General features: G+C 40.8%; 1 protein-coding gene across 5 annotated transcripts; it reads right to left on the bottom strand.

Annotated features, from left to right (window-relative positions):
• Positions 1–526: 526 nt before the first annotated feature.
• DDX59 (DEAD-box helicase 59) lies at positions 527–24,180 on the bottom strand. 5 transcript variants are annotated; one of them, XM_083868031.1, is made up of 9 exons: positions 24,124–24,180; positions 17,393–17,488; positions 6,660–7,483; positions 5,348–5,515; positions 4,753–4,842; positions 4,117–4,368; positions 3,801–3,953; positions 3,203–3,331; positions 527–1,533 (listed from the first exon to the last, which is right to left on the bottom strand). In XM_083868031.1, the coding sequence occupies exons 3-9, from the start codon at positions 7,470–7,472 to the stop codon at positions 1,270–1,272; spliced, it is 1,869 nt and encodes a 622-aa protein (XP_083724157.1). In that variant the 5' UTR covers positions 7,473–7,483; positions 17,393–17,488; positions 24,124–24,180; the 3' UTR covers positions 527–1,269. The 5 variants fall into 5 exon arrangements, with proteins under 5 accessions (XP_083724157.1, XP_083724161.1, XP_083724160.1 ...); XM_083868035.1 differs by lacking the exon at positions 17,393–17,488 and having other exon boundaries at positions 24,124–24,160; XM_083868034.1 differs by lacking the exons at positions 17,393–17,488; positions 24,124–24,180 and adding an exon at positions 8,795–8,828.
• Positions 24,181–24,421: the final 241 nt, after the last annotated feature.

The following is a 24,421-nucleotide window of genomic DNA, read 5'->3' as shown; positions in this document are numbered from 1 at the left end:
CGGGCAGGAGCGAGGGGTGAGGAGCAGCGCCGTGACACGGACAGCCCCGGCCAGGGGGAGTGCCGCCATCCCACCCGTCCCGCACAGCCCCGGCCACCGGAGTGCCGCCATCCCGCCCGATCCCACCCGTCCCGCACAGCCCCGGCCAGGGGGAGTGCCGCCATCCCGCCCGATCCCACCCGTCCCGCACAGCCCCGGCCAGGGAGAGTGCCGTGATCCCGCCCGATCCCACCCAGTGCCGCACGGGTAACTCATACTGGTTACTGCAGTTACACCGCACTGCCCTGTACAGCCAAAGCACGAGTGCAAACGGGAGGAAAAAATGGGTGGGAAAGGCATTAAAAGAACACACGATGGCTGTGATACTTAGGCAGTGTTGGCACTCCAGCAGCACCAGGGGAAGAAATAAAAACAGAGTGCTGGAATCAATAGATATATATGTGCATGAAAAACCCACTGATAATAAATTACAGGAAACCATCTAAACCCAGTAGCAATGAGACAGCTGGCTACACGATAACTGAACCGAGTTGCTGATACAATTTTATTTTTACACAACCTGTACTTGCATTTAGCTCCTGGAGCAAACGTAGTGTAGAACTGTTGCCTGATTTCATGACTGTTGAACACAATTTGTGGAATATTGGTACAGCAGGGAGGCCCACGCTTCTAAACATACCAATGCCTAAATTGCAGGAGAGTTACACAAAAATATTTAATAGGCAGGAGTAGAGTATTTCAAATGAGATGGAAAAGTCAACAAATTCCACCTCTAAAGAAGACATAATTTTAATTAAATAAAATCAAAATTAGAGGTTTTATCTTATGTCTCTTCCATGAAGTTACACTAATAACAAATTATTTCTGGTATTGCAAAGTCCTTCAGCAGAACTCCCAGGTGGTCCACAGGGACTAAGGGAAAAACTAAATTTTCAGTGCTTGCATGTATGTTCTTAAGAAACCCCAAGAGAGCATACTGAGGACTTGGAGAAACATTCCCATTTGGAAGATTTTACTTAAGCTAAAATAAAAAGATTTTTAGAGGCTAATCTGCCACTACTAATCTTTTTTTTCTTGCCAGCAAGACCAAATTACCACAGTAACTCAAGCACACAATAGTCTGAATTTCAAAATAAAGATGAGATTAAAAAGGAGACTTCTTTAAAAACTGTACAAATTTCTTTTAAAAATGCAATATACAAGGCAACATTTTGTATTTATTTTTAATCACACTTTTATTGTAATTACATAACTATAAATATGCCTTTATTACCTCTGAGAATTATTTTTGTTGTGTTTTTTAATAATGTCCATAATATTATCTCCTGTTACAAGGCTATTCTGTAACTGTTTAAGTCTCTGTTGTTCCCTTCTCTTCTGGTCATGCAGATATGGGGAATTAAGCAGCTGTGGGGGAAGAATGGTGCCTGTGGGTTTTACTCTCTTCACAACATCCCAAAAGAGCTTCTTGCTATTGTTATTGATAAAAGTAATTGCAGTTCCATTGTGACCCAATCTCCCTGCTCTTCCAACCTGAAAAACATAAATTCATTTTAAGTTAGCAATGTTAAATGGAAGTTCTTCAAATGGTCTTAGAAGTTGTTGGTTTTGGGTTTTTCTGGTTACAAAACAGCAAGTAAACCTAAGTGACAGGGCCAAATCTCTCCCATCCTCTAAGCACAAAGGTACTCACAACAAAACTCCTGAATTGAGGATATGTAGATCTGAAGCTGTAGCTGAAAGGCATTTAATATTGTGACTTGTTTATGGGACACATCTTAAGTTTGATATTGATTCTGAGGTAGGAGGTCCAGACTATGGGCAAAGATGTACAGTAAAACTGATCCAAACAAAAGGTTTGAAAACATACTCTAGAGATACCAAAAACTTATACTTCATATCAAGCACAATATGTGCCAGCATGGCCACAAAAACACCCTTTACTTTCAATGTCAACTTCAAAATATTTACCAATATTATCTAAAAATGCTTGAACAAATTAGAAAAGAATCTACAAAGACTCTCTATTTAGGAACAGCTAGCATGTTAATATTGGTATAGTTTTGATGCTAGGAAAGACCATTATTTTTACTTAATGCATGCTTGAAACTTTAGCAGAAAGATCATTAAAAACAGAGGGGAATACTGCAGTTAATAACACAGGCTACTTGAGGAGTTCATGACAGTGGATAACTTCCAGAGGTCCTTCTCAGCTGCTCAGAACAAGATTTACTTCAAAGATCAGTTCCCTCAAGGCCTTGTTTCAAGTGTCTGAAGCACAAAGGTCCCATCACTCCTCCAGCCTCTTCCACTGCCTGACTCCCCTCGCTGTGAAAATCCTCTCCCTGCTATGAGGCCACAATTTCCCTTGCAGGAAGTTACAACTTGTCCTTTCCCTGGTCATCTTCAAGGAGAGTGTGGCCCTGTCTCCTGTGTAATCACGCGAATGGAAGAGAGCAATTAAGTCTCTAGGGCAGCCCAAACAAGCCCAGTGGCCTCAGCCTGCCTTGCAGTGTCACGTGTGCCAGCCCCCTGACTTCACCTGGACTCCCTCCAGTCTTCTGCCTTTTCCCACAGCTGATGTTCTCAGAGCTGCACACAGTAGCACTGTGTCTTCCTCAGGCCACAAAGAGGGCAAGAATGAGTTCTCTTGATGTGCCAGCTGAACTAAGGCTGGGGACTGTGCACACAAACGTGCACACACACGTGCAACTCACAGATCATCTTTTTTAAAGCAGGAAATCCACAGGAAAAAGTATCAGAGGAGATGCTTGACTAGAAAGAGGGGAAGAAATCAAGCTCATGACTGCTTTTCTAACTATTAATGCATATCCCACACTGTGGATGAGCTGCACCTGCAAGAGGGACATCTGGCCTTTCTTCACACAATAAAAAAGTGGTAAACTTTGTTTTCTATAGACACAAAATGATACAAGAGAGTACAAAACAGGAAGAACACTGCAAAAGTAAGTGATTTAAAGACATTCTTCTAGATTTCAGTAACTTATATAGGAGATAATCGGAACAGTATTCTAGATTTGAGTAATTTACATAGGACACTTACAGAAGAGATACCCAGCACTATTTTTTAAAAATATTCTGAAGAGGAAAATGATCTTTCTGTTTACATTTAAATTTCCATAGGTGGATGTCATATTTCAATATACTTTTCAAATAAAGCATAAGCAATTTATTTATTTACCTGGTGTACATATTCATCCATACTTGAAGGCATATCAAAATTCACCACCAGTTTGACATTGACAAGGTCAAGCCCTCGTCCAAGGACTCCAGTACTTACTATAACTTCATACTTCTCTTGAAGTAATCCCTGGCAAGGAAGAAACAAACCAAAATTAATTCTTTTTTCCTTATTTGTATTTTGAACCTCTCCAAGCATAAGTTAACAGCCAGTTATTTGGTGTAAGAACACACCCAGTGGGATTATTCTGTTGTAGGAGAGAGAATGGCTCCCGTATGCTTGATTTAAACAGGAATATAATTCAGAGAGATAACCAAAGAGATAAATGCCACAATTTTATTTCCAAAATTGTCAGTTACAGTTAAATGCTTATTTAAATTCCCATTTCAAATAATGTGGGAAACAGTCTCTGTATTTATCTACATTTAAAATAGGATAAAATAGAATTTGTCTCATCTCCCCCAGCAATACCTCAGGTATTACGGCAGAAAAGCAGTCAATTATGATTTCAGCCATTCAAATGAAGCCACATTAAAAAAAAAAAAAAAAAGGCCATTTGAAATCTACCAAAACAGCCTTAAGTTGAGCAGGCACAAACCTGTAATATGTCTGTTCTTTCCACCTGAGACTTTTCAGAATGCATAGCTGTGCACTGCAATCCTGTAATCTTATGAACAGCATCACTCAACAGATCTGCTCCTAATTTACAGTCCACAAATACCAACACTGGTGGCTTGAAGAGCTTCTTATCCTGTAAAATTAAACAGTTTATTTAAAAAGGGATTACAACCACTGGCTGTTCTTCATCAGCATGGATTCAATTTCTCCTGATCATGAGATGAGAACCTGACAGAGATGTGGAAAGACATGAATCATTTTATAAACTGTTCTTATGAGAAAAATATTAAACTTACATTTAGTATTTCAAACAGTTTTTTCTTTTTAGATGGTTCTTCTACCCACAAGATAATTTGCCGGACATTGGAACATGGCAGATTCTTCTCTCCAACTGTTATTCTGACAAAATTGTGCAGAAGCTGATTTGCCAAGTGCTCAATGCCCACTGGAATCGTGGCTGACACCAGTATGGTTTGGTGATCGTGAGAGATGTCTTCCAAAATATCCAACACTTGCTGCTGGAAACCCATTTTTAGCATGGTATCCACCTAAATGAAAACCATGAGATTTGTACCACATTTTTTCCCTGAACAGCAGGATTGTGAACTTAAACTGACAGAAGAATCATAATGTAACATGTAACAATCCAAATGCAGGAGTATTTACAGTCAGGAGAAAAGCTAAGTAAGAAAATTAAAAACAAATGGTTCACACTGGTCCCACAGTATTATCTTTTCAGGTACCTAAATCTTTACAGCAATAGAACGTGTTGTTTAAACACGTTTCAAATTGTGTCAAAAAATATAACTGTCTCCTAAGAAATATATTGTACTTTTATAACCAACACTGTATGTTTAATAAGTGAGACTATCCACCCACAGTACTCTACTAGGACCTCTGTATAGATAATAGAGCTCTGATAAAAAACTTACTTCATCCACCACTACAATTTTTATGCCATGCAGTTGAACAGAACTTTGCTTTAAAATCTCAAGAAGTCTTCCAGGTGTTGCTATTATCACCTGAAAAAGAAAAACAGAGGAAAAAAACCCACAGGAGTAAGAAATTCCATGAAAGGACAGAGGATCATCCTAGAAAACTATAAAATTCCACAACATACATAACAATGGCAGTCATAAGTGAAATTACTTGCATTCAAGTGAGTCATAAAACTTCTAAAAACCTTATAGATTATGACACCCTAAGAGGAAATGGACCTTCTAAAACTAATGGAGGTGTCTAAGTTAAAAGCAATAAAATCTGCAGGAAAAACAAACTACTTTTTCCTCTCAATTACAACTCCTTGTGTAAAATACTGGTATATTTCAATCTTTGAAAGTAGCAATATCATAGATGAAGCTATTTAATTGGAAGCGAAAAAGTTTTTTAAAATTGCGTAACTGTAAAATTTTCATGAGGTAACAAATGTTTCGGCAATTTAGACCTAGGAGAAAGCCATCTCTGCGTGTTGACAGGTGTCAGCAGTGACGTTTCTGTCTCCTGTCAGTGCGATGGGAAGGCGCTCACCTTCACAGGCTGGCGGAGGCGGTGCAGCTGCGGGGGCAGGGGCAGACCCCCCACCAGCAGGGCCGTCCTCATGTGGGGCAGGCCGGCCATCAGCTCCTTGGCCTGCCGCTCCAGCTGAATGGCCAGCTCCCGCGTCGGGGCCAGAACAAGGGCACAGGGAGCTTCTGTCTGCAAAGGACAGGAAAAAGCTGGTTTATTGTTTAGATTAAAAGCTTTCAAATTTCCTGAAGTAATCCTTTACATTATAAATGAGAATTATTTTAAGCAGCAAAATAAAATTACTTTTCAATATATACACGAACTTGTACAGGACCGTGAAGATGAAGAATGGGAAAGATTGTGTACAGAGGGATTATTCATTGAGACTCCAATTTTGCACATGTTACTGTAAACATGTATCTGTCTCGCAGACTTAAATGATAATCAGACAGAGGAACTACTGGAGTGTATACCCCTTTTCTTACCTACTTCTACATAATGCTTTCATTCTTAAACTAGAGTGTAGGAGTTCCTACAGTACCTTAAAGAATAAAAGAGTTATTTAAATCTTTCAATTATTCATCTGAAAAAATTTACACACATTTGTGTGTATATACTTTCTATGAAGGTATCTAAACAGTGCAAAGCATCATGAGAATCACATCGAGAATTCTCTAATATATTTTTATGCATCTCTTTTTGAATAAAACCCATAAAGCAAAAAGCAGTTCTGAACCACACACAAGGTACAGAATACTATTTGCTATTGCCTCTAATCATACAGTCATGTCTTTACGAAGCAGAAGTTCTCTTAATTCTTTTTCCATGTTATAAAAGTGGAACCTGTGTAACCTAGAGGATTTCAGAATTATTTTTAACCCAAATTCCTGTAATTATCTGACAGTCAACCAAATATATTCCAAGAGAAATTACTCTGTGAAGTTATACAAATTCCAACCAATCTCTTTGAGCCATTTGATATACAAAGATACTGGAGGAACTTACAGAGGGCCTGGAATTATTTTCACTTTCTATTTCACTTAATTTACGAAGTTTACCACCGAATTTAATTAACTTTCTCAACAAGCAGGAACAGTGTAATAGGTAAAATTGACAGAGCTGCTTCATCTCCTGACCAAAGTGAAAAAACATTCAATTTCATTAAAAATAATCAGCACTTCTCCGCTCTAAAAACCAAACACCTCATCAATCAAGTGTCAAATAAATCACTGAATGTTAATGCAAAAACACTGCAATCACATTCTCCATTACATTGGGAATCCAACAGACAAAGCTGCAAACTGCTGTCTGTAACTATCTGAAGTTTCATTACCTCTTTCAAAACCCTCATAATAACAGGAAGCAGGAAAGCTGCTGTTTTTCCAGAGCCCGTGTCAGCACTAGCCAGAATATCCCTCCCTAACAGTCCAACAGGGATCATTTGCATTTGGATGGGAGTTGGCACTTCATAGCCGGAATTCTTTAAATTATTGTTTAAAGTTTCAGGAAAACCACAGTGTTCAAACTCTACAATAGGTCTTGGGACCTGTTGGCCTTGGACAGCAATACCCAGCTGGAGTTTAAGGTTCTCAACCTGCTCATCTTGCAAACCTAAAATAAAGGAATGATCTTTGTAGAAATAAGGTGCATCAAGCAGGTGAGCTTCTGCTTGAGAATCTGTGGGTTGATCAGGTGTCAGCTGCTTTTCCTTTGCCTGCGTTTGTAGAAGGTGTTTGGCTTTGCATTCCAAGCTACAAACATCTTCATCTGTCTGGTCGCAGATGTACTCCCCGTAGCGGCCACACACAACACACACGGGCTCTCCAGGCTCTGCCCACCGCTGCGATTTGCTGAAGGATTTGATGGGCTCCTCCGAAGAGCCACCATCCTCGGTACTTTGGCTGTCCTTTCCCAATGGTGCATGAGCAGCACCAAGGTCTGCAGCTGCAGGTCCTGCGTGTTCTTGTACAATTTCACCTGAATTGTCTGTTGAAGCAGAGGTTTCTGCTCCAACTGACTTACAGTCCTGGAACTCTGTGGCCTCCTCTAGCAAAGACCCTTCAGAAGACAGTTTATTTTTCTTAGCTGTACAACTTTTGTCCTCATCAGCAGCCCTCTTGACTTTAACAGATCGTGGTAAAAACATGCTTCAGTACACTAGAAAGGAAATGGTTACAGTTGTTAGAAACTACCACTGTTGAAAAAGGTACATTTTACTGTTACCACAAAAAAAAAAAAAAAAAAAAAAAAAAAAAAAAAAAAAAAAAAAAAAAAAAAAAAAGTCTAGCAAATACTGGCAAACACAGAAACCAACTCTCAATCTCTGAAAAGATCTAGAATCCACCTTGTTTAAAAACTATCTCAAAACTATCTCAGTCGTAACAATGTTGATGCAAACGTCAAGAAGTATCTTAAAATAGCAGTGGAAGCATGGAACAATATAGAGATCTATCTACAGTTAATTGTCAATATTAGGCCTTTGCAGCTGAGTAAAAACTTCACTTTTCACTGTGTGGAAATTTATCCGTTTTGCAAGTCAGTCATATTTAAATCCTTGGAGAGTTCATCTACTTCTAAGATGAAACCACAGATGCACACAATTCATCTAAGCTATGGGGAAAACCCAGCCAACCTAAACCAAGTAAAACAATCTGTTTTGGAAAGGATATCAAATTCAATACAGGATTCCTCCAATATCACTCCTTCTGTTGTTCATTTTAAGGCCCAGTTAAAATTATAAGGCTGCAAACTTTTGATAGAGTCCAGCTCTGCTTGTTCACGGTGTCCACAAACAAGCAAAGACTTACACGATCAATCTGCCAAATACACACCGTAATACAAGACAAAGTAAGTGTTCAAAAATAACCATCTTTTATATTCTGAAACTTTCAGTATTTATCTCCGAAAGCATCAGATACGCTCACCAATCGCTTGCTATCGTACAATCAGTAAAAAAGTAAACAAAATGCGGCAATTTTATTCTGAATAAATTGTACTGGGCCTACAAGTCTCTAGGAACTTTTTCTCACACGAGTGTTTTGCCAGTACACGGAGCCGTGCCTGTGTGCAGGGACAGCGCTGTCCGTGTGGCCGGGGGCGGTGCCGAGGCCGGGCCCGCACAGCCCCGGGTGGGTGCCAGGGGTCGCTGCCCCGCAGCGCTCCCGCACCGGAAATCAAATATCACCGCTTAATTTTTCGCGCCTAACGAGAACCTCCCACAACGAACCTCTCTGCAAGCTCAGCAGCCTCCCAGGCCAGGGGAGCGCTCCCGCAGAGCGCAGGGCTGACGGACGCGCTGCTCGGGAGGGGCCCCGGAAAGCACGACAGCCTCTCCCAGCCCCGCTCTCCGCCAAGAGCCGCCCACCCTCGGGGAGAATGAGCCGGCGCGGGGCCTTTTCCGCCCGACAGCCGCGCCCGCCGCCGCAGGCGGAGCCCGGCCCCGCCACCCCCCGCCCCGGGCTCACGGACCGCCGGGCCGCGCCGCCTCCCGCACAAAATGGCGGCGGCCGCTCCCGCCCACAGCCCCGGCCCTGCCCTGCCCTGCCCGGCCCGGGGCTGTGGGCGGGTCCCGGGGCCGGGGCTGTGGGCGGGCTCCGCTACCGGGGCTGTGGGCGGGTCCCGGAGCCGGGGCTGTGGGCGGGCTCCGCTACCGGGGCTGTGGGCGGGTCCCGGGGCCGGGGCTGTGGGCGGACTCCGCTACCGGGGCTGCTGCCGCCGGGCTCGGCCTGCCTGCGGGGCCCGCAGCCGCGCTCGTTACCCGCTAAAATCGCATTCGTTAGCTCGTGTGCAACAAGGCAATAATGACACACTCGAGAGAGACACTGATTATTTATCTCGGAGTTGTGCAAACCTGAGTGCGCGGTGGTATTCCACAAATCAAGCACGCTATTTATCAAAACCTTTTACTATTTATACGTTTTAGCTGACAAATGAGTGTTCATTGGCTACAAGTTGCACGGTTCTCTTATTTATCAGAATTCTACTATCGTTAATGAGTCCCTCATTTCTCGTGCTAATCAGTCTGCACGCTCAGTGTTTCTCTTTGGGGTTGGTGGGCCGTGAGTCGGTGGCCGTCTTCTCCCCTGCCACAGTTACCTTTTACTCAGTCAGAGCTCCTTACAACACCACGGCTTGTCATAGATGTGTCTGTACAGATCCTGGGCTGGAGCACATGCAGGAGGACCAGAGCATTCCCAAAATAAAATACTCTATGGCCATAAATGATCTGGAGCATGGCAAAGATACCCTGCAGGGAGCTCTGTGGGTTGATGTACTCCCAGGGACTACAGATACCCTACCCTTACCTCCTCCTCCTTCTACTCCAACATTAATCCCATTAACCTGAGAGCGTCACATTGATGGGGAATTCCATTTCTGCTTCATCACTTTTGTTGCTGACTACCAGCATCACTATTTCTTGCAGAAGAGAAACTCAGATCCCAGCAGCCTCTTTGGAAGCACAGTTTAATTGCAGCTCAGAGGAGCCAGTGAGAGGAGGGTAAAAACACACACAAAGCTGGGGGATTTCAAGCAGCTGCCTACAGCATCCTATAACATTCATGTCCAGTCACACGTGAAACATGGTCTATCTTAAAGTACTCTGCATTTCTCTGTAGCAGTTTACTACAGGAGTAGCAATACAGAGTGCAAATAGGGGAGTTTAGTCTCGCTGGGATTTTTAATTAACTGCTAGAATTGAAAAGATTATTGAACATTTGGAAAGTGGGCATCACTAGACTGAAAAACTGTCAGGCACCTTCCACCCACACTCCATACATTCCTGAGAAAATCCCCACCTTTCTCTGATTCAGCCTCTGTCATTCCCCTTTGTTTGCACTAAATTTCTTTCCTTCATTTTCCCTCCCTAACAGAAGCAAATTTCCTTTTCTTACTTCCATTATTACAAGGTCATTTCCTGGAATTCAAAACATCATTTGCTAAACAAAGACAAGTACTTCAACAATATTTAATATGATATGTTTCATACCCTATACAGTCCATGCACCAAAATGCAAACATCCTATATGTATCAGCTTTTTCTACTTCTTTCAGTGTGTAACAGCAGTAAGAAAAAACAAAGTTACATGGTAGAAAATTCTCATCTCGAGTGAGAAAGACTACAGTAGAGATTGAAAAAAGTTTTAGAAAAGGACTCTATGGATATTCAGAGGCATGAAAGGGCTTCCATGCAAGAAACAACTATGTAGACTCAACAGTCTGAAAAAGAGATGACTAATAACAGGTAACAATAGAGCTACTGTACCTTGAGTGGCTCATAAAGGCTGGACAGCTGGACAGCTGGACAGTTCATTATTTCTTCCAACAAAAATCTTAACAAGCTTTATAGGAAGTGCTCACCGCTGAAAATAGTGCAAGCTCCCACAGAATGTACTAGGTTATTCTTTATTTACATGGAAAAGTTAATCAGTATAGATGTAACAAAACTTCTGAAACAGATACTGTACTCTGTGAGCTCACTGAATAAATATTTTTTCCTGGAATAAAGCATAAACATTCTAGTTCATTCATTTGCCTAAGTTTTCTTTCAGAATGATGAAATATGTGAAAGTAAGAAGTGCCTTGGTGAATTTAATTCCCATCCTCTCAGCTCTTGATGCTGCTAATCAGATCTGAGGTGAATGGCATTTTAATAAGATTTTTGAATTACAATTTTTGTACCTTTAGAGTACATGAAATGTCCCAGACAAGATGCTCTCAGAAATGCTACAAAGGGGTTTGTCTTCATATTTTTCCTCCTAAAATCTAGTTAGTTCAATCACTGGCTGAATAAAGGTGGATTTAAGTCTTGTTAGAAAACCATGAGGAATTATGGACAGTAATTTTTGCTCATTCTGGACAACTAATCTGGGAGTGTCATAAAGGAAAATGTTAAGGTTTCCAGGGCAGTAGGGTAGCATTTTTATTTTGTATAATTACATTGTTATTTAATTAAGTTGGTAAAACACCAAGACTTTACAATATTCCCATCTTGCCTACACTCGTGTACAATAGCTGCTCAGAAAGTTATCACATATTGTAAGTAGAAACCCCTGCACAGATACAGTTCTTACATAACTAAAGTGTCTCTTCAGAGTAACTTCTAAAGTAAATATTTGGAGCTACAGAAATGTAACAATGTACACACATGTACAAAAGGACCAATACATACTGACAGATTTACTACATAAATATACTACCTAAATATTACAACAACAGATTATTTCAAGTTTATGCAAATTTCTGTTAGAAATACAAAGACAGTAATTTGTTAGAAAAACAAAGACAGTAACTATTGATTAAAGTCAAAAGAAGCAATGAAAGCCATAACAAACAGATTATTAATAGTAAGTATCCCACTTTTTGGTCTATTTTAAATTATATCAAGATTTTTTCATATTCACTCAAGGTTTATATATCAAATATACAGAAAGGATTCCTACCTTCAGTTTAAAAACAGGCATTTGCCCTATAATGTCTCACAGCTTTTCTTTTGCAGCATGAATCAACCTTTCCCATCACTTGCAAATAATAATTCAGTAAAACAAGACTGGATTAAAGCAGGAGAGTGAGATCCCTCTATTCCCAGGCACGCTAAATCCATAAGAACCAGGCATTCCATGTACTAATTCAGAGACAGCACCAAAGCATTGCAGAGAGCTGCCTGGGCCTCGCTGTTCCATCCACCTCAGCTCCCCACAGTGATACTGCCCAGAGTGACCCTGTTAATTCCAATCTGAACCAAATCACCCCAGAACCAAACCCCTGCACACCTCTGGCAGGCAAGATCTTCTCTAGTTCCACACAGGGATTTGAGGAACAGATAAAACCATCCCAAGGGGTAACTGTCCAAAATTTTAATACAGAGCATTTTAAGTTCCCTTTGTAGCCAAAATATCTTCACACAGTGTCTGAATTTTCCACCTTGAGTGAGCTCCAACCATATGCAAATCTGCTGAGAATGGACTCAAACTGGAGTCCAACCTCCTGCATCACTCCCTCAAGTGGCAGGTGCCAGCACTGACAGATCTGACAATTAAAATGTGTCTAAAATCACATCAACAGGAACAGCTTTGGGCTTTCTCTAAGCTATTAATTCTTTTAAATATCTCAGTCTGTATCCCATGTTACATTATTCTAAACTAGGGAATTCCAGAGACTTGCTGTTGTTGTTCAATAACATCATAATGAATGAAGAACATTAAGTTTATGAAGATGTCAATTAAAGAATAAAAAAAATTATTCTCTGGGGTTGTTTTTTTCAAGTGTGCCACACTTGAATACATATAATTGGAGTTAACAAAATATCCACTGCTTGGGTGGAAAGGAGGTATGGAAGCCACAGTATGTTTATTTGGGGATTGGTGCCTGTGTCTGCTCCACCTGATGCCATAAAACTAAATATTGTTCTGTTTCTTTAATGTTTGGGGATTTTGAAGCCACTCAGCAGATTTTTAGGTAGGTACTTAACTGCAGCTCTAACCCAAAGTGTATTTAATGAATAGTTCTTTGATTGAAGGAACCAGTGAGTCAATTACTCCACTGGTTTCTGAATTACAGCTTTAAAGGAACCACACAGGAAAAATCCAGATAATCTAAAACCAAATAATGGTGGCTAACTATTAACTACACAATTCATATTCATACAAAATGTCCTGATTTTGTACAGGTATTGCATGCAGTATACTTATTCTGAGGCCTAGATTTTCTAATTTTGTTTAATCTTAACAGACAAATCCTACAGTTTTTGAAAGTAAATCATCAGTAAAAAACAACTTGAAGTAATATTTTTAGGCTTCCTGAACAGTCTCTTTGTTTGAAGAACCACATTCTAAGGAAACATTGGCCAATATTAAGTCTCTGCAGAAATCCATGATAAAATTTGAATTTAAAAAATAATCTAATTAATTCTGAATTCTTAAAGCATATTACTAAAGAGGTTTATATTAAAAATAAATAAATAAATAAATAAAAGAACAGCAATCCTGCCCTGAAGCTTTAGTATTAAATGCCACTAATCCATAGGGAAATAACTCTATATGGCGATTCATGAAAAAATTATTAACATAATTAATGTATGTGATTATATGCTCAAATACTGCCTATAGTATTTATTTTGAAAACTGATGGACTCCTTAATTCCGTATCATCATACTGTTAGCACAGCTATAAAAAATACAGCAACTACAATTACCAATCTTTGTGTACAAGATAATCTAGCTTCTTGCAATTAGAAGGAATGATTTTAGGGTATGAGAATAATTCAAACTAATTTAAACTTACAAACCTCAGTTAGGTCTCTGAGACTTAGAGAATGAGAATTTGATCAAAAGATTGCAAACACAATTGCCAGATTCCAAGGACTTCATTAGGCAGCAAACTATAACCCAGATTGTTAGAGAATTCAGGTGGAAATTAACAGGATTAAATAAATCTTGAAATATAATGTAATTGGAGTTAAGAATTAAGAATTCTCTCCTTTTGTTTTAATCTCTTTCTTGTGTTCCAATTAACAAGTCTGTTTGTAGGCAGAAGAGGTTGGCATCTATTTTAACACTATGATAACATTGACACAACATGCACTTACTGAAAGTAAACCATTTTTCCCCCTCCTGTGGGGTCCCATGCAAAAGGATGGGAGAGAAAAAAAGAAATTCCCCAAGAGACAACGGGAATCATCAAGTTCCAGCTTGCCAGATGACTTGTGTCCAAAGTGTATTGCCACCAGCCCATCAATAAACTCTCTTTTCAATCATGTAACTTCAGAGATGAAGACCCTTCTAATTAATCAGCAAGTGTGACAAATATAATAGGCACATTGCATTTGTAGGGAGTGAAGGAAACATAAAGTTAAAATCCAATACTGTGACAAACGGAGGAAAAGATTTATGGCATAAACCTTTTGAGTAAATGGCTAATAAATTTTTCTTTCCACCAAAGCTCTTACCAGCACTGCTAGTTTTGGCAGCAGAAACCACTGTAAGAAAGGCCTGGAATACATGCAAGAGAACTGCTACAAACCAGACTTTTTATCAGTTCTCTTGTTAAAATCAATGCCAGCATTAGCCTTCATGCTTCCCTACATTATATCTGGTGCTCCTTCTGTCTCTGCATGAAGGATTAATTTGCCCTCATTGAATTCCACACCAAAAAATTACTAAAGGGCATGGCAAGGCTGTAAAAACACTTTCAATAAACCGCATGCTGCTGGCAAGAGTAGAAGCCAAAGTCGGGGTGTCTTTCTACCAGCACTGGGCTTGGTGACTGTGCAGCTCCAGGATCCAGGTCTCAAAAGTTTCCTTTATGGCAGCCTTTACCACTGCTCCAAGTGTCTGTTGAGCTCTAGCCTACTGATTTTTGAAGTTCTCAAACATCACTCTTTGTGTAAAGAATATTAAATACAGTCCTAAGAGTGTAATTTTAGAATACACCTTGTGGACATTTTTTTTTCCAAACAACTTATACTGCAGGGCTCAGATATTAATTTTACAGACCTGTGGCACACCTGGCACTAATTTCACTAGCACAGGACTTTGTCAGGTGCTAAAAAAGGCATTGTGCATGACTGCTAAGCAAAATAGAGGACACAAGACCTGTGGCTTAGTTTACTGAAAAAAAAGTCACAACTGTGGTTAGAAGTTCTTCTGAAATGATTGTAATGCAATAGAAATGTATGGTCACGAAGAAGGCCATTTATTTGTGATGTCTTTAACAAAAAAAGTTAAATGCCAGATGGCTTTAGTTTTGAAAAGCAAAACACTTTTAAAATTGCACACTCAAGGATCACAGACTGCTAAAGTGAGACCAGCAGGTTTGTCCTTCTGAAATTGTTACTTTCCTGAACTTTGTTTGTCGTGAGAACATGCAGACAATGCATTAGCTCAGCTTGATAAAGCACAATGGCTATTCAAAAACAAAAGCAAACCTGAAAAATGCAACATATTTCTAACTATCATCCTTGAATGGCTGCTCCCCATGCTTTTTATTAGGAAGATTCAAAGATGCCAGTAACCTTACAGCTGGTGTCTGTACTAGCAAAGGGTAACAAGACAGAAATAATGAATGCCTCCTTGTTAAGCAGTGTTGTTTGTGCTGTTCCAAGAGAGATCTGCCAAGAACTTCATGCAAACCTTATTTTTCTGGGATCTGAAACTTGGCGGCAAAAAATTCCAGCATGATACCCAGTTCAAAAGAATTCAGATCACACATTTTAAAATACATTTTTGAGCTTTGTAATAAATTAAATTTACTCTAAATAAGGTAAACACTTTAGTACTTCATGTATTTTTTAGTTGCTTTATTGAAAGAAAATTTGTGGTTATCAAGTTTGCACTCCAGATCATTTTATGTTTTCTAACTCTTGGGTATTAAATAAGTCTGGAGTAGTGCAGTGTGAAAGGAGATTTTGTGCTGTATGGTCAAGATTTCACTGACGTGTATTTTCTTTTTAAGGAAGACTGTATGGAATACATATGAAACACTCCTTATTCTATCTGCCAAATAATTCAGTTGAATAAATCTGTGCTAATTCTTAATACAACTCAGCTGATCTGGGTATAATGCCACATTGTGAAAAAAATGGCTATTTAACACTTAGCCCAGAATTTCAATGTGAAATGATGTCTGGTTGGTTTGTTTGTTTTTGAACAAATTATTCAAAGCTTTGAGCCACACAAAAGTCCAGTTTCATTTTACCCATTTCTTTTTTGCCTCTTGACCCATTACAACCAGGTCATTTTGTAGAGTTCCTGGCCAAAGCAGTATTCCTTCCTGTGGCAACTTGCAAGATATACAGAAAATAGATTTCAGGCACAGAACAGATTTCAGCCCAAGGTAAGGAAGCTTTCTATCAGGTAACAGCCAGGTGTCAAGAAACAAGAAGGCTATGATAGTTGCCTAAGTAGTGGAAAGGAGATGGTGGCTTAGGATTCCACCTATGAGGAAAAAACCTCCCAGAAATTCAAAACTAAAGGAATAATCAAAACATATAAATATCATCAATATCAATAAATTATAAACTTTTGTTAATGTATATGGTGAGGTAATTTCAAAGGAAACACTAGAAGAATCAGGGCCAGAAAAAAAACAATAGACAGAGTATCTTAAAAAAGTTTCTGCTGATTTTCCTGACTAACTTGTGTTTTCTCACCTAGATCACATTATCCCCCAAAATATCTCTACCTACCTTACAGTTAAAGACAAATCAAAACTATGGAAGTCTATGAAACCACAGTTCCTCTGAGATTATTGGCAATTCAGCAAACATGCTGGGTGTATAAAGACATTGCCATTCTTGGAGAGTTTGCATGAACTGGAAGTGGAGCAAAAAGGCAAGGTTGCCAAAAGCTTCTGTCTTACTGTCACTGTCTGCTCTGTAAGGAGCCACAAAGGGTGTCAGTGGTTACAAGAGGGTATTGGCCCTGGGAAGCAGGACATGTCATCCTTTAAAGATTAAAGAGCCAGCAGAAGCACAGACACACCATCTCCATTCAGATGGCTCCTAACCTCCTGTTGATACACAAGGAACCTGTTCTCTAGCAGCAGTGAGGATACTTCTGTGGGACTGGGCTCTCTTAAATAACAAAATCAGAGCAATGTAGTAATCAAAGCTTTTTTTTGTTACCATTAGCATAGTCTTACAATATCTAAAACTTAAATTATTCTCACTCTGAACTAAAACGGTTCATCAGTTTGCTCAGCATTTGCACCATGGTATTCTTATATTTGACTAGAAGTTCTATGACATGCTACAACATAAATAGCATGTGGTTTGGGCTTTTTTTGTTTCTACTGAACTATTCCATCTCCAGTTCATCTCTACCCAAAAAAGTCAAGCAGTATTTCTAATTATCTAATTATACCAGTACAATACCACTTAGGACTTTGGTGGTAAAAGAGAATAAAGCATGGCTGCATGCTCTCTACCTTGAACACGCTTTATTACTGAGACTGTTTTTGCTTCCCCAAAACTTTTGGTCACCATCACTTACTGCTTTTCCCACTTCTGAAAGTGCAGACCACCAGCTGCCACAGACTTTCAAGTTTCCCAATGCATAGCAAAATACTCACTCATCTGAACAAGCTGGATCTGTATCACACACTGGCACATTGCAGTGAAATCTGTTCTGTTGCCCTACATTCTCCAATCTGGCAATTGCTTCATTTCTGTTAAGAACAAATAAAAAGGGAGGAAAGAGTTTGACACAAACACAGAGACCTGCCAGATCAAAGGGAATAGGTAGAAACCCCAGCAAGTTTCCATCCTTGTATAAAATCTCCAGGTGTTACTTTTGTTGTTTCATGGAATGACCCCCTTGATTCAACACAGTGCCTGCCATCCTCTCCCCAAGGCTGATTCTCCACTTCTTTAGTAATTTGCCATCCATAACAACTGAACTGTGGCTGTCAAAACAAACCCTGTGCTGTGGAGGACACTCTGACTGTGCTGAAGTGGGAGTCCCAGGGGTACTTTGTGTGTCTCAGGCTGCTTCCAGGCCAGTGGCCATCCCAGCTGGGAGGCCAGTTGTGATGGCCACTGAACAGCAAGGTCAGGGCTTCCTTCCTTCATCCATGTTCAACTACACTGGTGATCAAAGAGAGAGCTCTGTTTCCAACACCCACAAAGATGATGGATATTTCTCTTCTTTGTGCCAACAAGTGGAACTGTGACTGCTCCCTGCCCAGGTGAGATAGCAGAGATAACACCCCAGGCTTTAACAGAGACATGTATATTACAGAGCAACAATACCACAGGACAGAATAACCAGAGAGATGTGTAAACTTTTGTACTTAATTTCTCTTTTGAAACTATCTACAAGAAAGAAACCACCCAAGATTTTTCTTCAAGTACAAATAAACAGCATGACACCTTTAATCCAGAAAACCAATTATATATACAATTAGATTTAATCACCTCTGTAGCACCAGTGATTTCAAATGGGAGCAACACATAGGATTAACCTAAACTTTAAAAAAATCCTTGTTGGAGCCAAGATTTTATTGCTAAATATACATATACGTTTAGTTTAAGGCTGTATTAAAATAATTGTTGTTCTTCCCATGTTTCTAATATATATTAAAATTGGGGGAGTATTTAAATCAAATTGTTCTGTACATAGCTTAAACATACCATACGTTTTTCTATCTTGAACATGTTTTCAAATGAATCATAAGGCAAACACCCTGTAAAGCTACTCAGACAGTATTATAAAGAATTTAAGTTATGCCAAAAGAGAATTAAATGTAACAGAGTTCTATACACTCAGGTTGTGGTGACCTTACTACCAAGCAAAAATGGTTACAATAAAAATTTTTGATATACACTTTCCACAGCTGATTTTTAAACAGTTACCAGCTATGTACACCTGCTCTCTAAAGTATTAAAATAATCCTCAATAATATGCAGTTTCTCAGTAGTTTAAGGGAAATGGAAACTTCCGAAAATTGTCAGTGAAAATTTGGGTACCCAAAACAAACTTCATTGGATAGTCTTCTATGCTATTCCCTTGCTTTCCCTTCATCATTCATCTTGATTACCACCCCTTTGGAAAAAAAAAATAAAGTATTTCAGTGCAATGAATTGATACCAGAAATTTACTGTTCAAACATAGCACTGTCTGCTCTTTACTACTGCTCTCGTTCAGACATACATGAGCTTCAGTGAAAACTGGAAGCAGGGCCAAAACATGGGAAACTGAAGTCTATTCATGCTCTTCTAATAAATGATGTATAAGCTCAAAACAAATGAGCTTTAATGAATGTTCAGATCTTTCTTCACATGTGGAAGAAGCACAAAAAAAGCCAGTCCACAGCACGAAGAAGTGCACAATTCTGTATTCACTCTCATTCAGACTTAGTGAAAAAGTCTTACTAATTGATTTAAACTTCTTTTACCTGAATGTACAGTTTGAAAACTAGGCTCATGTCCATTTTCCTCTAAACTGGGATGCAAAAAAAGCATTACCTAACAACAATAACATGGTGCTTTATTTTTGTACAAACTATTTTTCTGGATGCAAGTTTCCCACCATACATCTATTTTACAGTGCAGCTAAGCCATTTAAAGATTACATTCATTAAAAGTCACCCTCAGAATTTTCCTTAGAAAACATGTCAGGCACTGGGTGGTCATAAAGGTATAGTGCAGATCTTTCACTTAATGAAAGAGGGTAGGATCTTTTCCATATGTTTTAAAGTTTATACTAAAAATACAAGTTATAGCGGGGTATTTTTTTCTCCACAGACAACCTGACAATGGTGGAATGTCAGGAAGAAGAAAGCCCTGGAATTAGGGAGTATTGCACAGCATATGTGGGAAGACAGCTCATCTAAAACCCCCTAGAACAAGAGCAATTCCACCAGATGGGAAGAACAAATAAGAAGCCAGTGTGGAAATCAGATTTTAAAAATTAGAAGCAATTTTCAAAATCTCAGAAAAGTACACACCAAAGTAACCAGAGAAAAAGACAAAACAAACCAACCAGGCCTGAATGTTGAGGGAGATTAGAGGTTTTGCCACAGATCTGTTGCCTGGTTGGTGGCCCAGTGGAACTGGGGGGTGGGGGGGGAAGATGTAGATTTTTTTTTTTCCCCCCTCTTTGCAGAGCTACATTAGGTCAAAGCCAGGTTGAGGAAATGAAATCAGTAGTGTCCAAGTATTAAGAGAAGTGACTGTTGGGTACCACACTTGATTCTCATTGAGCAACTTTTTGGTTGTGCAGATTTCAGCAGCAGTAATGAGCTGAAGTAGCTATTCCTCCAAATTTTCTTCTTTTAGTTTTAATTGTATCAAAAATCACAGATTATTCAAGTAAAATGTCATACAAATCTCTATTTTCCCTTTGGCTCATAACTACTAGAATGTATAAAGTTGGTAAACTGTTTTCTTCCCTCAGGACTTTCTGATTACAAATGAATCAAAGAATCTGAAAGACAGTAATTATATAACTGTTCTTGTACTTTTGTATCATCCTGAAACAGGAAGAACACATTCCCTTCCAGAATCATGGTCTGAGAAAACTCCTAGCTTGCAGAGACTACATATATGCAAGTTAGTAATAATGGCAAAGAACTTTAATAATTCAGACAATCATTCACTTGATTATCATAGAATAGCCTGGGTTGGATGGGACCTTAAAGATCACCTAGTTTTAAGAAAAATGTTTTTAAGAGCTGCCAGCTCTGGTCAGTTTCTTTGTCCCTAAGGATAGTTTCCCAGGGAATCTCATTCACCAACTCCTAAACAACTGGAAATCTGTTCTTTCAAAGTTCGGGGTCCTGACTTAGCTCCTTGCCAGGCTCACAGTGCTCACAAACTCCTCCAGGGAGTGGTCACTGCAGTCCAGGCTGCCACCAACCTTAACCTCTCTAATGAGCTCATCTGCACTGGCAAGCACCAGCTCTCATAACCCTTCTCTTCTGGTTGGTTCATCTAATGCCTGGACCAGGAAAACATCTCTACACACTCCAAGGAGTCTCTTAGATTGTTTATAGCCAGCTGGATTGCTATTTAAAAATATAATTTCTTAACTCTTACAGTTTTACCACTACCTATAAGGAAATATACTTAATAAAATACCATGGAATATCAATAATTTCATTTCATAAATCATCCTTAGGCTGTAATACCTCACCTGTTTAACCTCAGGTATGTAACCCAAAACCTGTTGAAGTGAACAAGCACATTCCTCAGGGATCCCACTGGGACATGACCGGTTCTTGGTTTGTACATTGACAGTCTGACAGCACCACATCAAGCTGTCCATGAAGCCTCACTGCAGAGGTTACAGGCCACAGGGTGCACCCCTCCCCTAAGCCAAACCACTGCCATCATGACTGATATCCTCTAAGCTCAGGAAAACAGATGGGATCATCTTAATCAGGCAAATTTGATAACAGCAATTAAAGATAGTATGCCCATGGTGTTATTCCAAGTCTGTTCCCAACCTCAAAACTGAAGCATTACTCAGCAGAATAGTTGCTGTGAACCACTGTGTTTGTGGATTTGCCCTAATACAATCAGCCAATCTGAAGTGGGGATGTTTTTGCTATCCTCCATAGGTAGCCTGATAAGGTGGCTGCTCAGTAGCACCCAGTCTGGCTGCAGACAGCACCACTGCAAAAACAGCCATGGTATTTCTAATTTAAAACATTTTACTTTGCCTTTATCATCAAGTGTTGTGAAGGGAGAAATTATGCATGAAATATTATTCCAGACTGAACCCTGTAATCTAGTGCTAGCCTGAAATTAGTCTACGGGCTCCTACTCTATACATAGCCTCTGCAGAAGATATGTGAATCTTAAAAATCTAAAAAATGGAGAAAAATGTATGAAATTGTTAGTCAGGACTCATTGCACTGTCTCCCAAGGTTAGAACTATTAGCAACAACTGCCTTGCACACCATTATTCACAGCTTCATGGTCATGTTGGTTCCTGTTGCCTGACACTGACTACAGGCTTGGTCCAGCACTGTGAGCATGGCCAGACACATGACAGTGAACAATCAGGCTTATGATGTAATCACAGGATAAAACTAGTCAAATGGGGTTCTAATTTGAGGTAGAGATAGGGGAAAGGAAGAGAGAAAGAAGCTAAAAAAAAAAAAAATCTGAGATGCTTGTTTTAACACTTTGTCTTTCTGCTTGGAATTAACACTAAAGTATAAGACACTGTGCAGCAGAAAGATTGCATACAGGAAAGATTATCACTATTTAAAATATTTCAATCACTATTTAAAATATTTCAAGACGTATAAACTGGATCAGAGCAGAAAGGGATGAGTCCTCATTCAGTTTTCCTGTTTATTTACTCTGAGCAATTAGAGCAGATTTTCATAATTTTCCATGTTGGCTGTTGATATCTTTGACAATGCAATAAGCAAGATGGCATTTGGCATGTTTGCAAAAGTAGAAGAACTGGCACAGGAACTCCAGCAACTGGTGGTGATGTCTTCTTTGGCACTTATATTAGATTTTATATTCATGCATTCACTTTTAAGAGCACTAAGCAAGTGAAACTCCACTTTGATTGCAGTTACCACAAGACAGCTTTTTTAGATTTTGTTTGGTGACTCTGAACAGGTTTCATCAGCACAAATACAACACCCACAAAAAACTCCATTATAGCTAAATAATGGCCCTACAGTTTTTCTAAACATGTTTTCCTAATTTTGAGGTATTTTCTCAGTCATACAAGAAGCAAAAGAATTGGGATCTGGAACATGGTTCTTTTTTTCTCTTCTTAGCTCTAATCCTTTGAGGCTTTAAAGCCTATGAATTTCAGATGTTTGCTATTGAAGAGTTAAAATAATTTTCTATTGGAAGTGTAAAAAATAGTTAAAATAATGTGAAGTGTCTAATGTAACTTATTTCCAAAATATGCATAAAATAATTCAGGAAAATGTGCAAATATTAATTGTTGAAAACAAAGCATATAGTCTTTCTTAGTAGAGAACATTTTCCAAGTGCACCTGTATGTTAATTCAGTATTATTATTACTATATCTGCTGCAGAGGATCTGGGAATTTCAGTCCTTAGCTTGCTAAAGCAAGGATTTCTCAACTTTTCTCCTCCCCTCCATTCTGCTGGGGACTGCCCACAGCAGCTCCTAGTTTCCTAGCTAGGTATGCACCAGTTATGAGTGGTATGCATGACACTTTGGGAATCCCATTCCGGACAGTCTATGGGGAATACTCAGCAACAATTTCTTCAAATGCTGACCTCCACTACCCCTTCATTTACTCATTATTAATAAATACAGATACACGTCAGTAAAACTGTACAGTACTCTGTAGTACTGGAAGCACACAGCAATGGAAAAATCTCCGTGCAGATCAACACACAGTCCACTTGAAACACAAAGACATAACAGTCCGGCCAGAATATTATTTGAAATCTTACAATGTCATGCTAAGACTTTGTCTAGTTATTCTTTAGGAGAAGGGCAGACTTAGACATTACCCCAAACCATATATATTTTATGTATCTATAGCTATCTATACATAGATAGATGTTGATATACATATATACCTATACATACAGTAACACTATATCCCGAATACCCTACAGGCCGCGGGGGTTCCCGCTGGCCCGGTGCCGGTGCCGGCCGGGCCCCCCGCCCCCCTCACGGGCCGCGCCCGGAGCCAGCCCACCCAGCTCTCCTTGAGTCACTAACCACGCCGTTACTGCTTCCTACCGTGACTAATGCTTCCCTCCACGCAGCCCACTGTAAAAGTATTCGGTAAGCTGCCCCAAAACAGCCCAGGTACTGGTGAGCAAGACAGCAGATGGTCTCTAGGGCAAGTCGCTGCTCCTGCTGCTGTTACAATGATTACGTGACCAGGCCCTGAACCGTTTTAAGGCTTTTTGCCCATTTTTCTACCCGAGTATTCTCAGAGTTCTCTATAGCCCCGATTTCAAACAGGAGGACAAATGCAGGGGGGATGCTCATTCCGCCTCCCCACAGCGCCCTGCGCTCCGGGCACGGCGCTCTGGCCCGCCGGGCTCCCGGCACCGGGGGCTCCTCAGCCCCCTGAGGGACGAGAGAGAGACCCGCGGGGCCGCTCCCGACCCTCCCCGACGACACCGGGCCCGTCCGGCCGGGCCGTGCTGAGCGGCGGCGCCGGGGCGGGTGTCCCCGCGGCCGAGGGACACCGCCCTTTCCCAGGCTTTCCCGGCACCGCCGGCGCCCCCTGACCGCGGGAAACACTCCCCCCTTTCCTTCCCTCCCGCTGCCGCCGGGGTCGGGTTGGGCCGGGCCGGGCCGGGCCGGGCCTGTCCGCGCCCCCGAGGCCGGACCCACCTGGAGCGGCCCCGCCCGGCGCGGCGCCCGCAGCCCCGTGGGGAGGGGGCGGCCCGGGCCCGGTCCCGGTCCCGCCCCGGCGCTGCCCCTCGGGCTCCCGCCCCGCCCGGCGGGGAGGCGCTGGCGGCACATGCGCAGCCGCCCTCGCCCGTCCAGTGCGGCAGCCGCGGGTGGAGAGCCGCAGCGGCAGCGCCGAGCGCCGCGGGGAGCGGGGGCCGGCCGCCCGGGGGGCAGCGGGGCCGAGGGGCAGCTGGAGGGGAGCCGGCTGTGCTCCCGGCCCGCGGAGGCCGCCGCTGGG

Source organism: Zosterops lateralis, assembly GCF_965231275.1.
Source record: "Zosterops lateralis genome assembly, chromosome: 9".
NCBI classification, from domain to species: domain Eukaryota; kingdom Metazoa; phylum Chordata; class Aves; order Passeriformes; family Zosteropidae; genus Zosterops; species Zosterops lateralis.
The sequence above is the reverse complement of the archived record's forward strand: the minus strand, read 5'-3'. Positions and strand labels throughout refer to the sequence as shown.

What these genes read in the sequence shown, in the direction of transcription:
- DDX59 (XM_083868031.1), bottom strand. Translation starts at nt 7,472, where the DNA reads ATGTTTTTACCACGATCTGTTAAAGTCAAGAGGGCTGCTGATGAGGAC. An exon ending in AACTGTTTGAAATACTAAAT is followed by an intron (nt 3,954 to 4,116) that starts GTAAGTTTAATA and finishes TTAATTTTACAG; the next exon opens with GATAAGAAGCTCTTCAAGCC. An exon ending in AAAGAACAGACATATTACAG is followed by an intron (nt 3,332 to 3,800) that starts GTTTGTGCCTGC and finishes CTTCCTTGCCAG; the next exon opens with GGATTACTTCAAGAGAAGTA.